This window comes from Anolis sagrei, chromosome 2 (assembly GCF_037176765.1).
Source record: "Anolis sagrei isolate rAnoSag1 chromosome 2, rAnoSag1.mat, whole genome shotgun sequence".
Taxonomy (NCBI): domain Eukaryota; kingdom Metazoa; phylum Chordata; class Lepidosauria; order Squamata; family Dactyloidae; genus Anolis; species Anolis sagrei.
In genome coordinates this window covers 160,555,731-160,572,178 of record NC_090022.1, presented here as the reverse complement: position 1 = coordinate 160,572,178, position 16,448 = coordinate 160,555,731, and the positions used below count along the sequence as shown (strand labels likewise).

Sequence of the window (16,448 nt, the reverse complement as noted above, 5' to 3'; positions counted from 1 at the left end):
GGAAGGCAGGTAAAGCTCCGTAAGAGTGTGCAAGGCTCTCCCTGTCTCTCCATTGATGGTTTTTGAGTACAAAAGTTGGAAAGAGTCTTTGTGGGAGGGCTTTCCTTTGACTTTGTGCACTTGCTTCTGCTGCTTTCTGGATACCTCTGAAATGCCAAGCTGGCATGTACAATTATTGTGGATCTCTCTTTATTCAAAGCAGGAAGTGCCTCAGATTTATGGGCAGGGGGGAGCTCAGCCAAGCGTTTTCACCCTCCAGATTGCTTTAAACTAAACTCCCACAGTCCCCATCTGCAAACCATTCCAGCTGCAGCTTGTGGAAGCTGAAGACCCAAACATCTGGAAGGCCATAAACCCTCCATTTACCATATATACTCGAGTATAAGCTGACGCTAATATAAACCGAGGCACCTAATTTGCTACAAAAAACTGGGAAAATGTATTGACTCAAGTATAAGCCGAGGGTGGGAAATGCAGCAGCTATTGATAAAAAGAGAATACCAATAAAATCACATTAATTGAGGCATCATTAGGTTAAATGTTTTTGAATATTTATATAAAACTATAATTTAAGATAAGACTGTCCAACTTTGATTAAACCATTATTCTAACCTTCAGTGTAAATGTTCTTTAATATCCTTCCAATAAATAATAATAATAATAATAATACTTTATTTATACCCCGCTACCACCTCCCCAAGAGGCTCGGTGCGGCTTACATGAGGCCGAGCCCAAAATACAACAGTACAAACAATAACAACAATACAAGCAATTTAAAACAACAAAACAATAAAACAATAACATAAGCATTATCAAATAGGACAACACACTTTAAAATCTGTGGGTAGGCCAAATGTAATTAAAATTATAAATAATGCTGGACATGGGCGAAAAAGTGATGGGGTGGTTTGTGGAAACATAAGGATAGTAAAATAATAAATGTAGTAAAATAATAATAATAAACTAATGGAAATGTAATAATAACAACAGCAACAAATGGAGTAAAATAATACATGTACTAATGATAAAAAATAACAGAACAAAATAATAAATAATTTTGACTCTAGTATAAGCCAAAGGGGCTTTTTTCAGCTTAGAAAAGGGCTGAAAAATGCTTATACTTGAATATATACGGTTCTTGTCTGTGTAAAGTAGGGAGAAGGCTCTCATTATTTCCTTGCGTTGTCTCTCTTCTCTGTCAGTTGTAGGTGCCTCCCATTTCTCTGAGACTTTTCAAGCATATAGAATTATTTTCATTTGTATTGCCGTTCCTCAGGCCTGCCCTGTAATCATCTCTGTACAGGTTTTGATGATAATAATAATAATAATAATAATAATAATAATAATAATAATAATAATAGGCTGTACTTGCCATTAATATAGAAGCCTTTAACAAAGGTGGGTAAAAGTGCTGCTGAAAACCGGACACAGATGAGAAAGGGTGGCATGGAGCAGTTGAAGTGCTGTAATACTGGCTGAAGGATTCTGGAAGTTGTAGTAAAAAAAAAACTTAACTCTTCCAGATTTTGTTTGATGCCATGGAGTTTAAAAGATAGTCTTTCTCATATTTAAAAATCTGCCTATGTGCTGTCGCGTGCTGGGCTCCTATAAAAGACTATAAACAGGACTACAACAACCCAATAATAATAATCATCATCATCATCATCTTTATTTATACCCCACCACCATCTCCCCAATGGGGACTCGGGGCAGCTTACATGAGGCCAAGCCCAAACAACAAATTACAGCAAAATAAAAACGAAAACAATAAACAACATCATGATTACATAAAACATATGAATGCATAACAATATAAAATTACAGTAAACACAATCACAGTGACAATAGACAGGCTACATGTAATGATTAAAAGAAAACATTAAAAGCTGATTAAAAACTCAGGTGAGATAAAGGAGAAGCAGGTTATTTGCGGAGGGGAGCTCATTAAAACGGGGGTTGTGGAATCAAACTTTCCCACAAGGGGAGGGGGGGCGTTTACTCCAATGACAAAACGTTGAGGCTAAGCAATAGTGTGAGGTTGTTTACCTACTCACCAAAGGCACAGTTTTGTTTTCTAATTCATTTTTCCTTCTTCTAGAACTCCTGCACAAAGGCACAACTAGCATCACCAACCTGGAGGGATGGGTAGGGCACCCTTTGGACCCCATTGGCTGCCTCTGCCGCACCTTTCTGGAGGCCTGTCGGACAGATGATGAAGGGCTGGCCCTATATCCAGGTACTGAAAAGTTTGAGGATAGTACAACAAAATCAGGTTGATGGGTAGAGCTAGTTGGAGAGAACTGCCTATTCCTCTCCATATGCTGTGCTCCATATGCTCCTCTCTGACCTATATTAACAGTCTGAGGGAATGCTTTCCCTTGTAGCTCGGATCACGCAAGTGTGGAGAGGCCATTGCTGGGTTTCTGAAGGGTTTATGTGTGTACATGTGTATTTGTGCAGGAGTTTTCCACTTGCCTTTCATAGTTGTGGTGGGACTGGCCAGATGTTGCAGAGCAGAGCTTGAAGAAGTGGACTTTTTGAATTACATCTCCAACAAGCCTCCAGCCAGCATGCTGTCTGCGGGATATTGAGAGTCAGACTCAAAATAGGACTTCAGCAAGCTCTGAGTAAATTTGCACTAGGGTTCTGCTGAACATTAGCATGTGTTTGTAGGACCAGTTGGCTATTCTATTTCTAGTCCTCTATTTAGTAGTTCCATCCTTCTTGCCCCTTCTTCAGACTCCACAGCAGAGCCCAAGAAGGCCCTCTATCAGCACATTCCTGTACCTTCGAGTCCTGGTGAGTCGTACTTCATGCTGGCCTTGGAGGTGTCCTTGCTGGGGCTCGGGCAGCAGAGGTCCATGCCGGAGGGACTGTACGCTCAAGATAAGGTGGTACGCAGTGAGGAGCAGCTGATTGGCCTTCTGGAGGAGATGGAGCTGGACGAGCGGCTGGTACCCGTGCTCCGCAAACAAGCAGCTTTACTTTTGGATGGTAAGTGAGTGGCAGATGGTTGTTCCTGGAAATGAGACATTCAATCACTCCACCAAAATGCTACTAAAGAAGTGATGGGAGGAGGCCAAGGTGATGGGAACTTGCTCTTGTGCAGGACAGGGTGTCAATAACTTCTTTGCTTATGGCAGAGGAGGAGAATTCCTGCAGCCCTTCAGGCACTATTAAGCTATAGGTTCCATCATCCTTGACCACTGGCCATTTGGGTTTGGGACAAATGGAATTTACAGTCTAGGATCAGAGGAAGATTGGCATTTTATTTAAATTCTGACACCACTCATGGAGATTGACCTTTGTCCGGATGGCTTATTGTTCACTGTTTGATATGTTTTAAATATGTTCTAAATTAGAGAAATGTGTCCTGATTATTTTGTATATTTAAATCCCTCACTGCTAATTTATTTATTTTTTTTTTTTACAGCTTTTTTATTCCGCCCTTCTCACCCCGCAGGGGACTCAGGGCGGATTACAGTGTACACATATATGGCAAACATTCAATGCCAGTTTTGACATACAACATATACATATACAGACATAGGCAGAGGCTATTTAACTTCTTCTGGCCGCCAGGGGAGGTGTCGCTTTCATCGTCCATCTGCAACACTGATGAAGTACTTCCGCATTCCCCTCATGCTTTTTGCTGGAGTGCTTGTTGGAGTCTTTTTTTTTTTTTTGGCCTCATAAATTAGTTAATTTAGCCTCCCCACACTTTAAGGTGGTACCTAATTTTCCTACTTGACAGATGCAACTGACTTTCGGGTTGCAAAGGTCGACAACAGGCTACACCACGGGTCCTCAAACTTTTTAAACAGAGGGCCAGGTCACAGTCACTCAAACTTTTAGAGGGCCAGATTATAATTTGAAAAAAACAAAACATGAATGAATTCCTATGAACACTGCACATATCTTATTTGTAGTGCAAAAACACTTTTAAAACAATACAATAATTAAAATGAAGAACAATTTTAACAAATATACTCTTATTAGTATTTCAATGGGAAATGTGGGCTTGCTTTTGGCTGATGAGATAAGATTGTTGTTGTATGCTTTCAACTTGTTTGAGACTTAGCTTGACCCTGAGCGAGGGCCGGGTAAATGATCTTGGAGGGCCGTATCCGGCCCTCGGGCCTTAGTTTGAGGACCCCTGGGCTACACAATTGGTTGGAAACCCACTCCAACCCGGGCTGGCTTCGAACTCATGACCTTTTGGACAGAGTGATCAGAGTGGTTTTATTAGCATATTATGATGTCTTCTATATTATTATTTATTTGAAATTCTTTATTATGTTATGTTTTAAAAGCATTTAACAATAATAATCTTTATTATGTTATGTTTGATAGGCATTTAATAATAATCATCTTTATACCCCGCCACCATCTCCCCAATGGGGACTCAGGATGGCTTACATGAGGCCAAGCCCAAACAACAAATTACAGCAAAATAAAAATGAAAAAAGTAAACAACATCATGATTACATAAAACATATGAATGCATAACGATATAAAATTACAGTAAACACAATCACAGTGACAATGTGATTTGCTGATTTTTTTTTTTATTGTACACCACCTTGCGTTCCTTCTGGGAGATAGGGCAATATAGAAATAAAGATGATGATGATGATGATTATTATTATTATTTGAAACACAACAAGATGCGTCCATAGCAGACAAGGTCATAGAATCATAGAGTCCTAGAGTTGGAAGAGACCTCATGGGCCATCCAGTCCAACCCCCTGCCAAGAAGCAGGAATATTACATTCAAATCACCCCTGACAGATGGCCATCCAGCCTCTGTTTAAAAGCTTCCAACTCTCTGCCCCACACTCCGGGGCAGAGAGTTCCACTGCTGAACGGCTCTCACAGTCAGGAAGTTCTTCCTCATGTTCAGATGGAATCTCCTCTCTTGTAGTTTGAAGCCATTGTTCTGCGTCCTAGTCGCCAAGGAAGCAGAAAACAAGCTTGCTCCCTCCTCCCTGTGGCTTCCTCTCACATATTTATACATGGCTATCATATCTCCTCTCAACCTTCTCTTCTTCAGGCTAAACATGCCCAGCTCCTTAAGCCGCTCCTCATAGGGCTTGTTCTCCAGACCCTTGATCATTTTAGTCGCCCTCCTCTGGACACATTCCAGCTTGTCAATGTCTCTCTTGAATTGTGGTGCCCAGAATTGGACACAATATTCCAGGTGTGGTCTAACCAAAGTGGAATAGAGGGGTAGCATTACTTCCCTAGATCTAGACACTATGCTCCTATTGATGGTCACTCTGCAGGTTGTTGGATTGGATCACACGTCGGACACTTCCCAAGTGTCGGCGAATAATGTGTCGGCGAATAATGCACGCTGTTCCCAGTAAGGTGGCCTTTTGCAGCTGGCAGATGGTAATTTTATCAGCGCTGATTGTATTTAAGTGCAGGCCAAGGTCTTTAGGCACTGCACCCAGTGTGCCGATCATCACTGGGACCACCTTGACTGGCTCATCATCATAATAATAATCTAAGGGAGACCTCTTCAGTTTGCAGCCATCCAGGTGTGTTTGTACCTCCAACCCCAGAAGCACTAGCCAGCTTATTCAGTGGTCAGGAATTCTGGGAGATGAAGTCCAAAACACCTGGAGGGCCGCAGGTTGAAGAGAACTGAGAGGTGGTGGTGGATGAGGAGGAACTGGTGACATTAACGCTTGTGATGCCACTGAGAACCAGTTATACCAACATGCAGAAACAGCACCTTGGGAAAGTTATTTTTTTGAATGCAGTTCCCAGGCTCTCCCTGGTGAGCCCTGCTAACTAGAAGGTTCTGCAGATGGTAGTCCCACAATGTTATTGTCCCAAGCTCTGGTTGGAAACAAGTACTTGCTGACCTCCCTTCCGCTTGGAAAGAGTTGCCCCTCCTTTACTCTTCTGGCTGCTTTGAGCTAAGTTATGTTTCTTCTCTGACCAATTGCTTGCCTTTTCTTCCCAGGGGGTCCCTTCAGCGGATTTGGGGAGGTCGTGTTCCGTGAGAGTGTTCCCATGCATACGTTTGCCCGCTACCTCTTCACAGCCATATTGCCCTATGATCCTGAATTGGCCTACCGCTTGGCACTGCGAGCCATGAGGTATGTAAATCCCCATTCCTTTGAACCTATTTGTGTTCTTCCCCTTGTATACCTAGCCTTGTATAATTACCACTTGGATATATACCTCCCCTTTCACACACACACACACACACAAGCACTCTTCTTCTCTAAGCCATTACCTGATTTTTCTGATTGTCACTGAAAATGACAAAGTGAGGGTTGTTGGCCACATATGGGCCCAGCACTACTTTTGTGGCCCGCAGAGAACCCTCAAGGTCAAAACATGGAGGTCTGTACATTCCCACAAATCTTGGCACTTCAAGCCATTTTAGGCCCAAGAGAACTTAAAAAAAAAACAGGGAGTGAATTTTAAAAACAGTTGTGTTTTGGGGGGAGGGGTACATCTGTCTCTGGTTAGTTGTGGGGTTAATGTTCCCCACCAGTCTTTGACATTCGACATTCTCTCACCCTGCACTAAATGTTATAATCACAGCATTAAAAACTCAGGCTCTCTGACCGGAAAGGAATAATTGCCTTAGTTAACCCCTACTTCAGATTCTTCCACCTCTCTATTTTTGTTTTCCAAATAGCATAGAGGAGGGAGATGTAGTGGGTATCTTATAATCATAAACTCTCACGTTGGCAGTCATCTATATCTCTGTAGTACTTAGCTTGCTTGTATATATTTTAATTTACTTATGTATTTATGTGGATGTAGTGTTGCAGCTAGCCAATAGTTGTTTATGTATATATGTATCGCTTATGTTTTATTATATATTTTTTCTTATTGTATGTATTTTCTTTCTGTGTAGTTCTATATTATCAATTCTATGTTAATACACACACACACCTCCCAAATTCCCCTTTCTCTGAAGATTTGAAGTCAGGTTTTCATTACTAAAGTCCTCTAAATTCTAGTAAACAATCTTATTTATCTATTTATCTATCTCTACGGCCTTTATATTCTGCCCTTCTCACTCCGAAGGGGACTCAGAGCAGTTTACAATATATATTTTCATACAATATATTATATTATTAGCATAGTACACTGCCAGTATTATAAAAGGTAAAGGTAGTCCCCTGACATTAAGTCCAGTCATATCTGATTCTGGGGTGTGGTGCTCATCTCCATTTCTAAGCCAAAGAGCCAGCGTTGTCCGTAGACACCTCCAGGGTCATGTGGCCAGCATGACTGCATGGAGCGCCAGTATTATATATTACTATATTGCACTATACCATTATATTGTAATATTATTAGTAATATTACATGTAATGTAAATATATAATCTATATAAATAAAAATGTAATGTTCGTTTGTGGGATTAACAGAACTCAAAAACCACTGGACGAATTGATGCCAAATTTTGACACAAGACACCTAAGAACAGTATGTCCTTCACTCAACAAAAAAATGATTTTGTCATTTGGGAGTTGTAGTTGCTGGGATTTATCGTTCATCTACAATCAAAGAGCATTCTGAACCCCACCAACAACAGAATTGGGCCAAACTTGGCACACAGTTCTCCCATGACCAGCAGAAAATACTGGAAGGGTTTGGTGGGCAGTGTCCTTTGGATTTGGAGTTGTAGTTCACCTACATCCAGAGATCACTGTGGACTCAAGCAATGATGGATCTGGACCAAACTCTACAAGAATACTCAATATGCCCAAATGTGAACACTGGTGGAATTTGGGGAAAATAGAATCTTGACATTTGGGAGTTGTAGTTGCAGAGATTTATAGTTCACCTACAATCACAGAGCATTCTGAACCCCACCAACGATAGAATTGGGCCAAACCTCCCACACAGAATCCCCATGTGGGCCACAGCAATGCGTGGCAGGGGACAGCTAGTTATAATTATAATATTGTATTAATATTACTAGTATTATATTGTATTACATTATAATATTATAAATATTATATGTATATACAATATACTATATTGTATTATTAGTAAAGACAAGATGGAAATGTCTTCTGCTCCCCTCTGTCTTCGCTCTGGCCAGAGCAGCAGTTGGTGCCACATGGGGAAGGGGTCTTGGCTCTCCCCCTCCCTCAACCCCTAATACACTTCTTTTCTCATTTTGTTCAGGCTTCCTGTTTTGGAAACTGTGTTGCCAGCCACCGACATCCTGCACCAGAATCCACTAGACTCTATGATGGCCAATCGCTTCCCACGCTGGTTTATCCTGGGCCATCTGGAAACTCGGCAGTGCGAGCTGGCATCGGCTATGCTCACTGCTGCTAAAGGTAGCCCCAGTTGTGGAGGAGGGGAGAGCTCAGAGATTTGAGAACCACAGTTTCTCTCCCTCTGTTGGGATCAGAGTATGATCAGTGGCCAGCTGCATGGCTTGGGTTAGGCTCTTAACAACAACAACAACTTCTTTATTTGTATACCCCGCCATCTTTTGTTATAGGTGACCCTAATTGGCTGCGCATGGTCTTAGGCTCCATCCAGCAAAACATCCATTCTCCAGCGTTGCTGTTCAAGCTAGCTCAAGATGCCTGCAAGACTGCTACGCCCGCCAACACTCCTCCAGACACCACTTTGCTGAACATCTCCCTGGAGCTTGGCCTGCAGGTGAGTGTACCTTTCAGCCAGTTGTGCCCATGTCCTCTCTGAAGGACATTTAGCATTTCCCAGTGCTCATTGCTTCAAGTTTTAAAGCAGGAGTGGGAAAACTTGTTTGCCGTGATGGTTGAACCCCTTCCTCTTGGTCTCCATGGGTCAGGTGATGTCAGCGGTGTGGCTGCACCTCTGAGATGAGAACTTAGTCTCCAAACATCATGACTTCCTGATCAGATCAGACAAGAGCTCATCCCAACTGTAGGATGTGGTGCCCTCTCTAAACTATGTGGATCAAAGAGCATCTCTAAGTGCACAAGGCACTATAGTGGTATTCCCCTCACTTTTGTGCATTTGAGGCTCCATTTTACACATGGAGAAATAGAAAACACTGGGGCCCTTCTACATTGGCATATAATCCAGATTATCAAATCAAATAATCCACATTGTCTGCTTTGAACTGGACTGTACCCTGCTATATACTGTATATACTCGAGTATAAGCCGACCCGAATATAAGCCAAGGCACCTAATTTTACCACAAAAATCTGGGAAACACATTGACTCGAGTATAAGCCCAGGGTGAGAAATGCAGCACCTACTAGTCAATTTCCAAATAAAAATAGATACCAATTAAAATTATATTATTATTTTTCGAATACTTTTCATTGAAACATTTTATGAATGCAATAAAAGAAAAAAAATTATATTAATTGAGGCATTATTGGGTTAAATGCTTTTGAATATTTACATAAAACCGTAATTTGAGATAAGACTATCCAAGTCTGATGAAACCATTATTCTCATCTTCTTCACTGTAAATGTGCTTACATATCCTTCCCATAATAATAGAGTAAAATAATAAATGTAATAAAGCAATAGTAAATACAGTAAAATAATAATAGAGTAAAATAATGTAAATAATAATAATAATAATAATAATAATAATAATAATATAATAAATAGAGTTACATAATAAATGTAATAAAATAATACTAATAACAGAATAAAATAATAAATAATTTTGACTCAAGTATAAGCTGAGGGGGGCTTTTACCTAAAAAAGGGGTTGAAAAACTAGGCTTATACTCGAATATATACAGTAATCCAGTTGAAAGCAGATAATCTGGATCTTATGTGGCAGTGTAGGAGAGGCTTGCTTCACTAAGGAAGTTCGACACAGTGATTCCATACTTAACTTATTTATTTGTTTTATTTATTTCCCACATTTCTATCCCGTCCTTCTCAACCCCCAAAGGGGGACACAGGATGGCTTACAATGGGCCCTAAGACAAGGCCATTACATAGCAATTACAATAAGTAAAACCACAATTCAGCATAAAACATAATTAAACAGTACATAAGTGTGGCTACTAGTGGATTACAGATGAGTTAACAGTCACAACATACTATTTGAACCACATATGCTCTAGGAAGGAGGGATTCTCTAGCAGAGCAACCTTATTTTGTGGCCATGTGGAGTCTAGCGTCTGAAAAAAAAAAGTTTTTCCAAGGTCTGCTCCTGACGTGTGCTACAACATCTCAAAATCCTGCCTGTCTTGAAAATGCCTTTTTGGAATTGCTCTTTCCATAGGTAATGCGGATGACACTGAACACCATGACCTGGCGTCGCAGGGAAATGGTGCGTTGGCTGGTCAGCTGTGCCACTGAAATTGGTGAGTAGACGGAATGCTGCACAACTTGGGAAAAGTCACATTTTGAGGTGACAGCTCCCTCAATTCTCAGATGGTATGACTGTTGGCAATGCTGGTTCGGGGATTCTGAAGTTGTAGTGCAAACCAATAACTTTTCCAATCTCTGACTTGGAATTTTCTGCCAGCACTGCTACTCTCGCTGCAACTCCCATCAAAAGTTCTTGAATCCTACAGAATCTTCACTGAATTCTGCTCCTTAGAGCACAAAAAACATTTTAAGTAGTAGAATGGACTACCTCAAAGACTTGTGCACTTCCTTGGAGATCTTACACCAGAGATTTGAGTATTTTTGTATGGCAGGTGGTTAGTCTGGGTGGTCCTTTCGAATTTGGAGGTTCTGAGGTTCTTAGAAAAGGAAGGGACCCCAAGAGCCTGCTGGATCAGGGCTAAACCCTGTCTAGTCCATCATTCTGTTTTTCACGGAGTCCAGTAAGGTCCCATTAATGTTCTCTAGCAGATTGCCTCTGACACTAGATTACTGAATTGAATATATATCCAAAATGGACAGCTGGTAACTTTATCTTCTGTGAAAATGTCTCATCTTCTTCTCAAGCCATCAAGCTGGTGATCAGCACCACCTGCTGTGAAAGCAGATTCCAGAATTTTGAGTATACATTGTTTGAAGAAAAATGTATTTCTATCTTTCCTGAACCTACCACCGAGGTTTTTCTGGGTTCTAGTATCAGGAGAATGGGAGGAGGACTTTTTCCACTTTTCCCCATCCCCAGTTTTGTGCAGTTATCCCTCCACATTCTCTGAGGTTAGTCGCATGAGATCCCTGCAAAAGTGGAAAAATATGAAAAAAATCTATTTTTTTACTCGATTAAACAATTCTCTACAAAGTGTTGTTTCATAAAGACCAAGTAGACAGAACGTATTGTAAAGAACAAAAATAACTTTCTGGCCCTACACATCACATATTTCAGTACAAATATTAGGACATAAATAGTGTTCAATTCAGTTATCCCTCCACATTCTCTGGGGTTAGTCACACGAGATCCCCACAAAAGTGGGAAAAAAACATGAATTTAAAGTCTTTTTTTTTTTTGCTTGAGTAAACACTTCTCTAAGAATCTCTAACTCTTCCAGTATGACTCTGTAGTAAACATCCACTGGTAGTTAACCATAGAGCAGGCCTGCATAATCTGTGACACTCCATGTGTTTGGGACTTTAACTCTCAGAAGCCCTAACCAACTTGTTGGATGGTCAGGAATTCTGGGAGCTGAAGTCCAAAGCACCCGGAAGGCTGTAGGAGGTGCCATAGAATAAGAGTGGAGGACCTGGACATTCCTAGAGACAACATATTAAGCAAATCTGTAAATAACGTTTGCACTTTAGCATATGGAGAGGAGGAGGACTAAGATACTATTCCATCAGAACACTGGCGAACCCATTTGCACTATATGATGGCTATGATACATTTTAATAAACATCTGTGTTAGCCATTTCATATGCAACTAATCCCTATTTTTAATGCTATATGTTTAATGTTTATACATTCTAGTATATTGTTTAATTGGTTTATCCCCATCTAAATGTTTTTTTTTCAGTATACTTTTATTGCTATTATTGTGTATTATTTTGTATTATTCCTGATGTTGTTTGTTAATTTGTAAGGCGTTGAATGTTTGCTTGTTTTCGTGCTGTAAACCGACCAGAGCCCATTTTAGGAGAGAGGTGTGGTCTAGAAATAAAATATTACTACTACTACTACTACTACTACTACTATTATTATCAGATGTGCGAAAGTAAAATCTGCACGTGTGGAGGGCCAATTGTAGTAGCAGCACCCAGGCCTGTAGCCGGGGGGGGGGGGGGGGGGTGTTAGGGATTCAGCCCCCCCCCCCCCCAACATTTTTCAGGTTAAAAAAAAACCTGGTTTACTCATGAATTTTAACTGGTTAACCAAATCCCCATGCAAAGTATATGAGATGCAAAAATTAAGAGTCCCTCCAGAACTGCAAGCACTATCTCAAGCAAATATTGACAATTTATTCACACTGTTGTTACTTGCAGCAATAGCTGATGTAGTGAAACAACTAAGTTTGGGGGGGGGGGGTTGAATGCTCTCATTAAGGAGGCCAGACTTGGTGGAGGTGGTTGACAAGAGCGGAGCTGCAGGCTATTAAAGGCTGCTTTGCTCCCTGCTGTGCTCTTTGCTTCAGCATGACCCTAACACCCTCCCCTTGAAATTTTCAAACGCCCCTCCCACCGAAATTTTCAATCCTCCCCGAAATATTTTTCTGGCTACGGCCATGGCAGCACCTCTCTGTTCCTTTCCACTCTTCGTTCTTTTGGTAGCCTTTCATATCCTCTTGTGACAGTCTGCTTTATGGCCTTTTGTAGTGAACTTGTGCCATCTTTTCATACTTTCTCCTTCATCAGGTGTCCAGGCGCTGATGAACATCATGCAGAACTGGTACACACTCTTCACACCCATTGAAGCAACAACCATTGTGGCTGTGACAGGCACCACACACGCCACGCTGCTTAGGCTGAGCCTGAGCTCGGCACAACGGGATGAGCTCTGTACTTGTGCCCGGACGCTGGCCTTGCAGTGTGCCATGAAGGACCCTCAGAACTGCGCACTGCCCGCTCTGACTCTCTGCGAAAAGAACCATGCCGCCTTTGAGGCAGCTTACCAGATAGTACTGGACTCAGCGGCTTCTGCTGGCATGGGTCACTCTCACCTCTTCACTGTGGCCCGTTACATGGAGCATCGTGGGCTGCCCATGCGGGCCTATAAGCTGGCCACCCTGGCCTTCTCACACCTCAGCATTGCTTTCAACCAGGACACCCACCCTGCCCTCAATGATGTCCTCTGGGCCTGCTCTCTTAGCCAGTCACTGGGGAAGAACGAGCTGGCCGCCATAGTCCCACTGGTCATCAAAAGTGTGCAGTGTGCCCCGATGCTCTCGGACATCTTGCACCGCTGGAGCCTTCCACCCCCTGCCCTTGCCTCGCTGGGTGGAGGGCGCCGGGGGGCTGGCAGTGCCAGTGCCGGAGGGAAGCTGTTTGCCATGGACAAGGCGCCGCTCTGCCAGCTCCTGGAGGCAGCCATGGCGGCCTACATCAGCACCACTCACTCGCGCCTCACCCACATCAGTCCTCGGCACTATGGAGAGTTCATTGAGTTCCTAGGCAAAGCCCGTGAGACCTTCCTCATGGCCCATGATGGGCACAGGCGCTTTGGGCAGTTCCTTGACAACCTCAAACAGACCTACAAGGGCAAGAAGAAACTGATGTTGCTGGTGCGGGAGCGCTTTGGTTAGAGGGCCATTAGAGGAGGGAAGGCTTTGGCTTAAGGGGGTTTTGGCAGTTGGAGGGATTCCCTCCCCCCCTTGATCAGAAGCACTTTGTCACGGAGGGCAAGGCAGAAAGCTCTGTTCTCTTTTGGACACATGTGCTTGGGTACGTGGCCAGCCAGAGTGTGGATTTCTTCCTGGATTCCAAAATCCTTTGCCAGTTGCAGGAAGAGCAGCGAGGCCTCTCTCCTCCCTTCGGTGATGGTGCTCCAGCACTGTAAAACTGAGCAGACAGTTCTGCACTTCAGCCGGGGTTCAGGATGGAGCCCCAGATGGGGTGGCATTCAGGGGGTGGGGTGGGGGTTCTGCAACACCTGGGCCAGGCACAGACTCCATGCAAGGTTTGAAGCACCAGCCCTGTCGGCGGGGCAGGAAGGAACTTGGCCTGCGCTTTGGGATGCAGGAGTTGCCAATTTCAGTATTAACATGCAGGATGAGAAGAGGAATTCCCCCTTACGCCCACACAGGCTCTGCTCGAATGCTCCAGGCCTTGGCAGGCTCTTGCTGGTATTGGGGCATCCCATCCTGTGGAATTTCACAGCTGCTCTCCCAGTTTTATATTTCAACACCACCGATGGTGCTGGTGATTGCTTTGGCCTCGTTTATGTAATTTTGGGTGGTTGTGCACCTCCTTCTCTTTGCTTAGAGCCCCTGCTCCTCACTTGCAGTATCTCTGTGACCTCAGTATTCCTTACACCTGAAGTACCAAACCTGTGTTGAAACCTGTTGGGTCAAAAGGGGCCTGTGGAGGGGGAATGGGTTGCCCTTGGATCCATCTTAACACTGACAGGTTCCTGTGCCTTTGTGCTAAAAGCATTTGGTACAGAATCTCTGTTGCTTTGATGGATTGCCCTCACTGGTTGGGCTGTAAGGTTTTCCTCAAGCTGGACTAGTATGATGGAACCACTTCCTGCTGGATGATCCTGCTAATGTCAGTCTGCTGTTGACAAATGAGCTACATTAGGAAGTATATCTGGCTAAATTCTGTGAAGGGGATTGATGGACCTGATGCACTGAGCCAGAAGGGGCTTTCTGTGTCTTTCATGGAATGGTACCTGTTGAAGAGACCAGGAGGGCACCATGCCCAGGCCTCAAACTTGGCTCCCCTACCACCACGACGCAGACATGTTAATTCCCAAATTGCCAACCACAACCTTATACCCCAGCTAGCTTCTCCATAAGTCTTATAGTCCTGCTGTGCAGTTGAGGACCCTACTGTCCTCCTTCCTCTTGGGTTTGACTCCGTTCCCCAGCCCCCCTCTCCCAAATGTTTCAGTATTTCAGATTTCCTTGGGGTGTGTTCTTGAGCCACAAACTGTCTGCAAAACTTGTTTGCAGTGTGGTTGGGGGCACTGAAGGGGATGCACCAAGGGCACTTTGAGGGGCTAGTGCCCTTGTCTGTTGTCATCCCTCTGTCCTTATTTTCTTGATGCCCCCCAGACTCCTACAACTGAAGGATTCCCACTCTCTGTCTCTGCCAGTATATATACCTAGAGCTGCTGGTGGGCAGACAGCTCTCATACCTCAAACTTCCTCCCTCTTTCTCCGACCACAGCAATGCTATGAGGTGGCCAGGCCTGCCACCAGAGATGCTTGCCATGCCTCAGGTTGCTGGCACAGGAGAGCCAAGAAATTCCCCTTCCCCCTTTTTTGAAAATCTTAGGCCTCGGGTCTCTCGTTGTCAGCACCCATAAAATCATGCTGCCCAACTTTGGGCTTGCATATTTTTTTAGAGAGCAAAGTGGGGAAGTTCTGTGTGGCCACTAGTGGGGTGTTGAACAATATTTCCAGAAACATCCTGCTCCAAATTCCCAGTTTTTTTTCTGCTGGATAAAATGTACTCAGGAACAAACCACAACAAGCTCATGCTACTAATTAGATTATTGTGAAGACAAGATAATGTTTTACAAAGTTAATATATATGAAGAGGCAAGGGGGCCAAGAGTGTCCCCCTTTTTTGTGCGCATGGGGCTGGGGGGCAGGCTGCGTCCTGGCTTGGCTCCCCTTGGCCCTTAGTGTTGGTGGAGATATTGGTGTGTTGCACAGCTCCACTTTGGAGCCAGCTAGTCGGTTAGTTTTAAAGTTTGGGGTTTTATTTCTTTGTTTTTTCCTGTATTACAAACAAACAAAATCCTGTAATTTTGTAATTTTTTTCTATTTATTGAATCATTTATTGTATTATTTTGTAAAAGGTTTAACATAAACCTCAATGTTTGGTTTTTCTTTTCTTTTCTGGTTTCTCTTTTGGACATGTGGGTTTTATTTCTCAGTGTGTTCATTGCCTCTTTAAAAACTTTGGACTCATCTAAGGCAGCTCCATTCACAACAGATATGATAGGGAGATACATTTTGTATGAACTGTTCTTTAACTTTTTGGTATGACTTAACCAATTTTCTTATAAGACAGGAAAGGAAATTCCACCTGAACATTAAGAAGACCTTCCTGACCAAAAGAGCTGTTCAGTGGTGGAACTCTGCCTCGGAGTCTGATGGAAGTTCCTTCTTAGGAGGCTTTTAAACAGAGAATGATGGCCATCTGTCAGGGGTGCTTTGATTGTGCATTTACTGCATGGCAGGGGGTCGGACTGGGTGGCCCATGTGGTCTTTTCCAACTCTATGATTCTGTGAAATGGGAGGACACGTGCGTCTCCTAGAAGCCCCCTAGACTGGACATTTCACCATTTAAATATGCCACATGCCTCTTTGCAATGTTTAACATTTAAACATACCAATTTCCCCAAAACCAGAAGCCATGCTCAACTCCCTCCTAGTTTGGGAGTGTTGCTTG

At 43.1% G+C, this 16,448-nt stretch overlaps 1 protein-coding gene across 1 annotated transcript in view; it reads left to right on the top strand.

Annotated features, from left to right (window-relative positions):
- Positions 1-15,883, top strand: part of ZSWIM4 (zinc finger SWIM-type containing 4) — a 51,220-nt gene extending 35,337 nt beyond the window's left edge. The window contains exons 8-14 of the mRNA XM_060763633.2: positions 2,099-2,236; positions 2,740-2,994; positions 5,975-6,110; positions 8,167-8,324; positions 8,492-8,655; positions 10,234-10,315; positions 12,741-15,883. Of these exons, the coding sequence (XP_060619616.2) occupies positions 2,099-2,236; positions 2,740-2,994; positions 5,975-6,110; positions 8,167-8,324; positions 8,492-8,655; positions 10,234-10,315; positions 12,741-13,627 (1,820 nt within the window). The 3' untranslated portion in view covers positions 13,628-15,883. The remainder of the gene's footprint in view (positions 1-2,098; positions 2,237-2,739; positions 2,995-5,974; positions 6,111-8,166; positions 8,325-8,491; positions 8,656-10,233; positions 10,316-12,740) is intronic.
- The last annotated feature ends 565 nt before the right edge of the window (positions 15,884-16,448 follow it).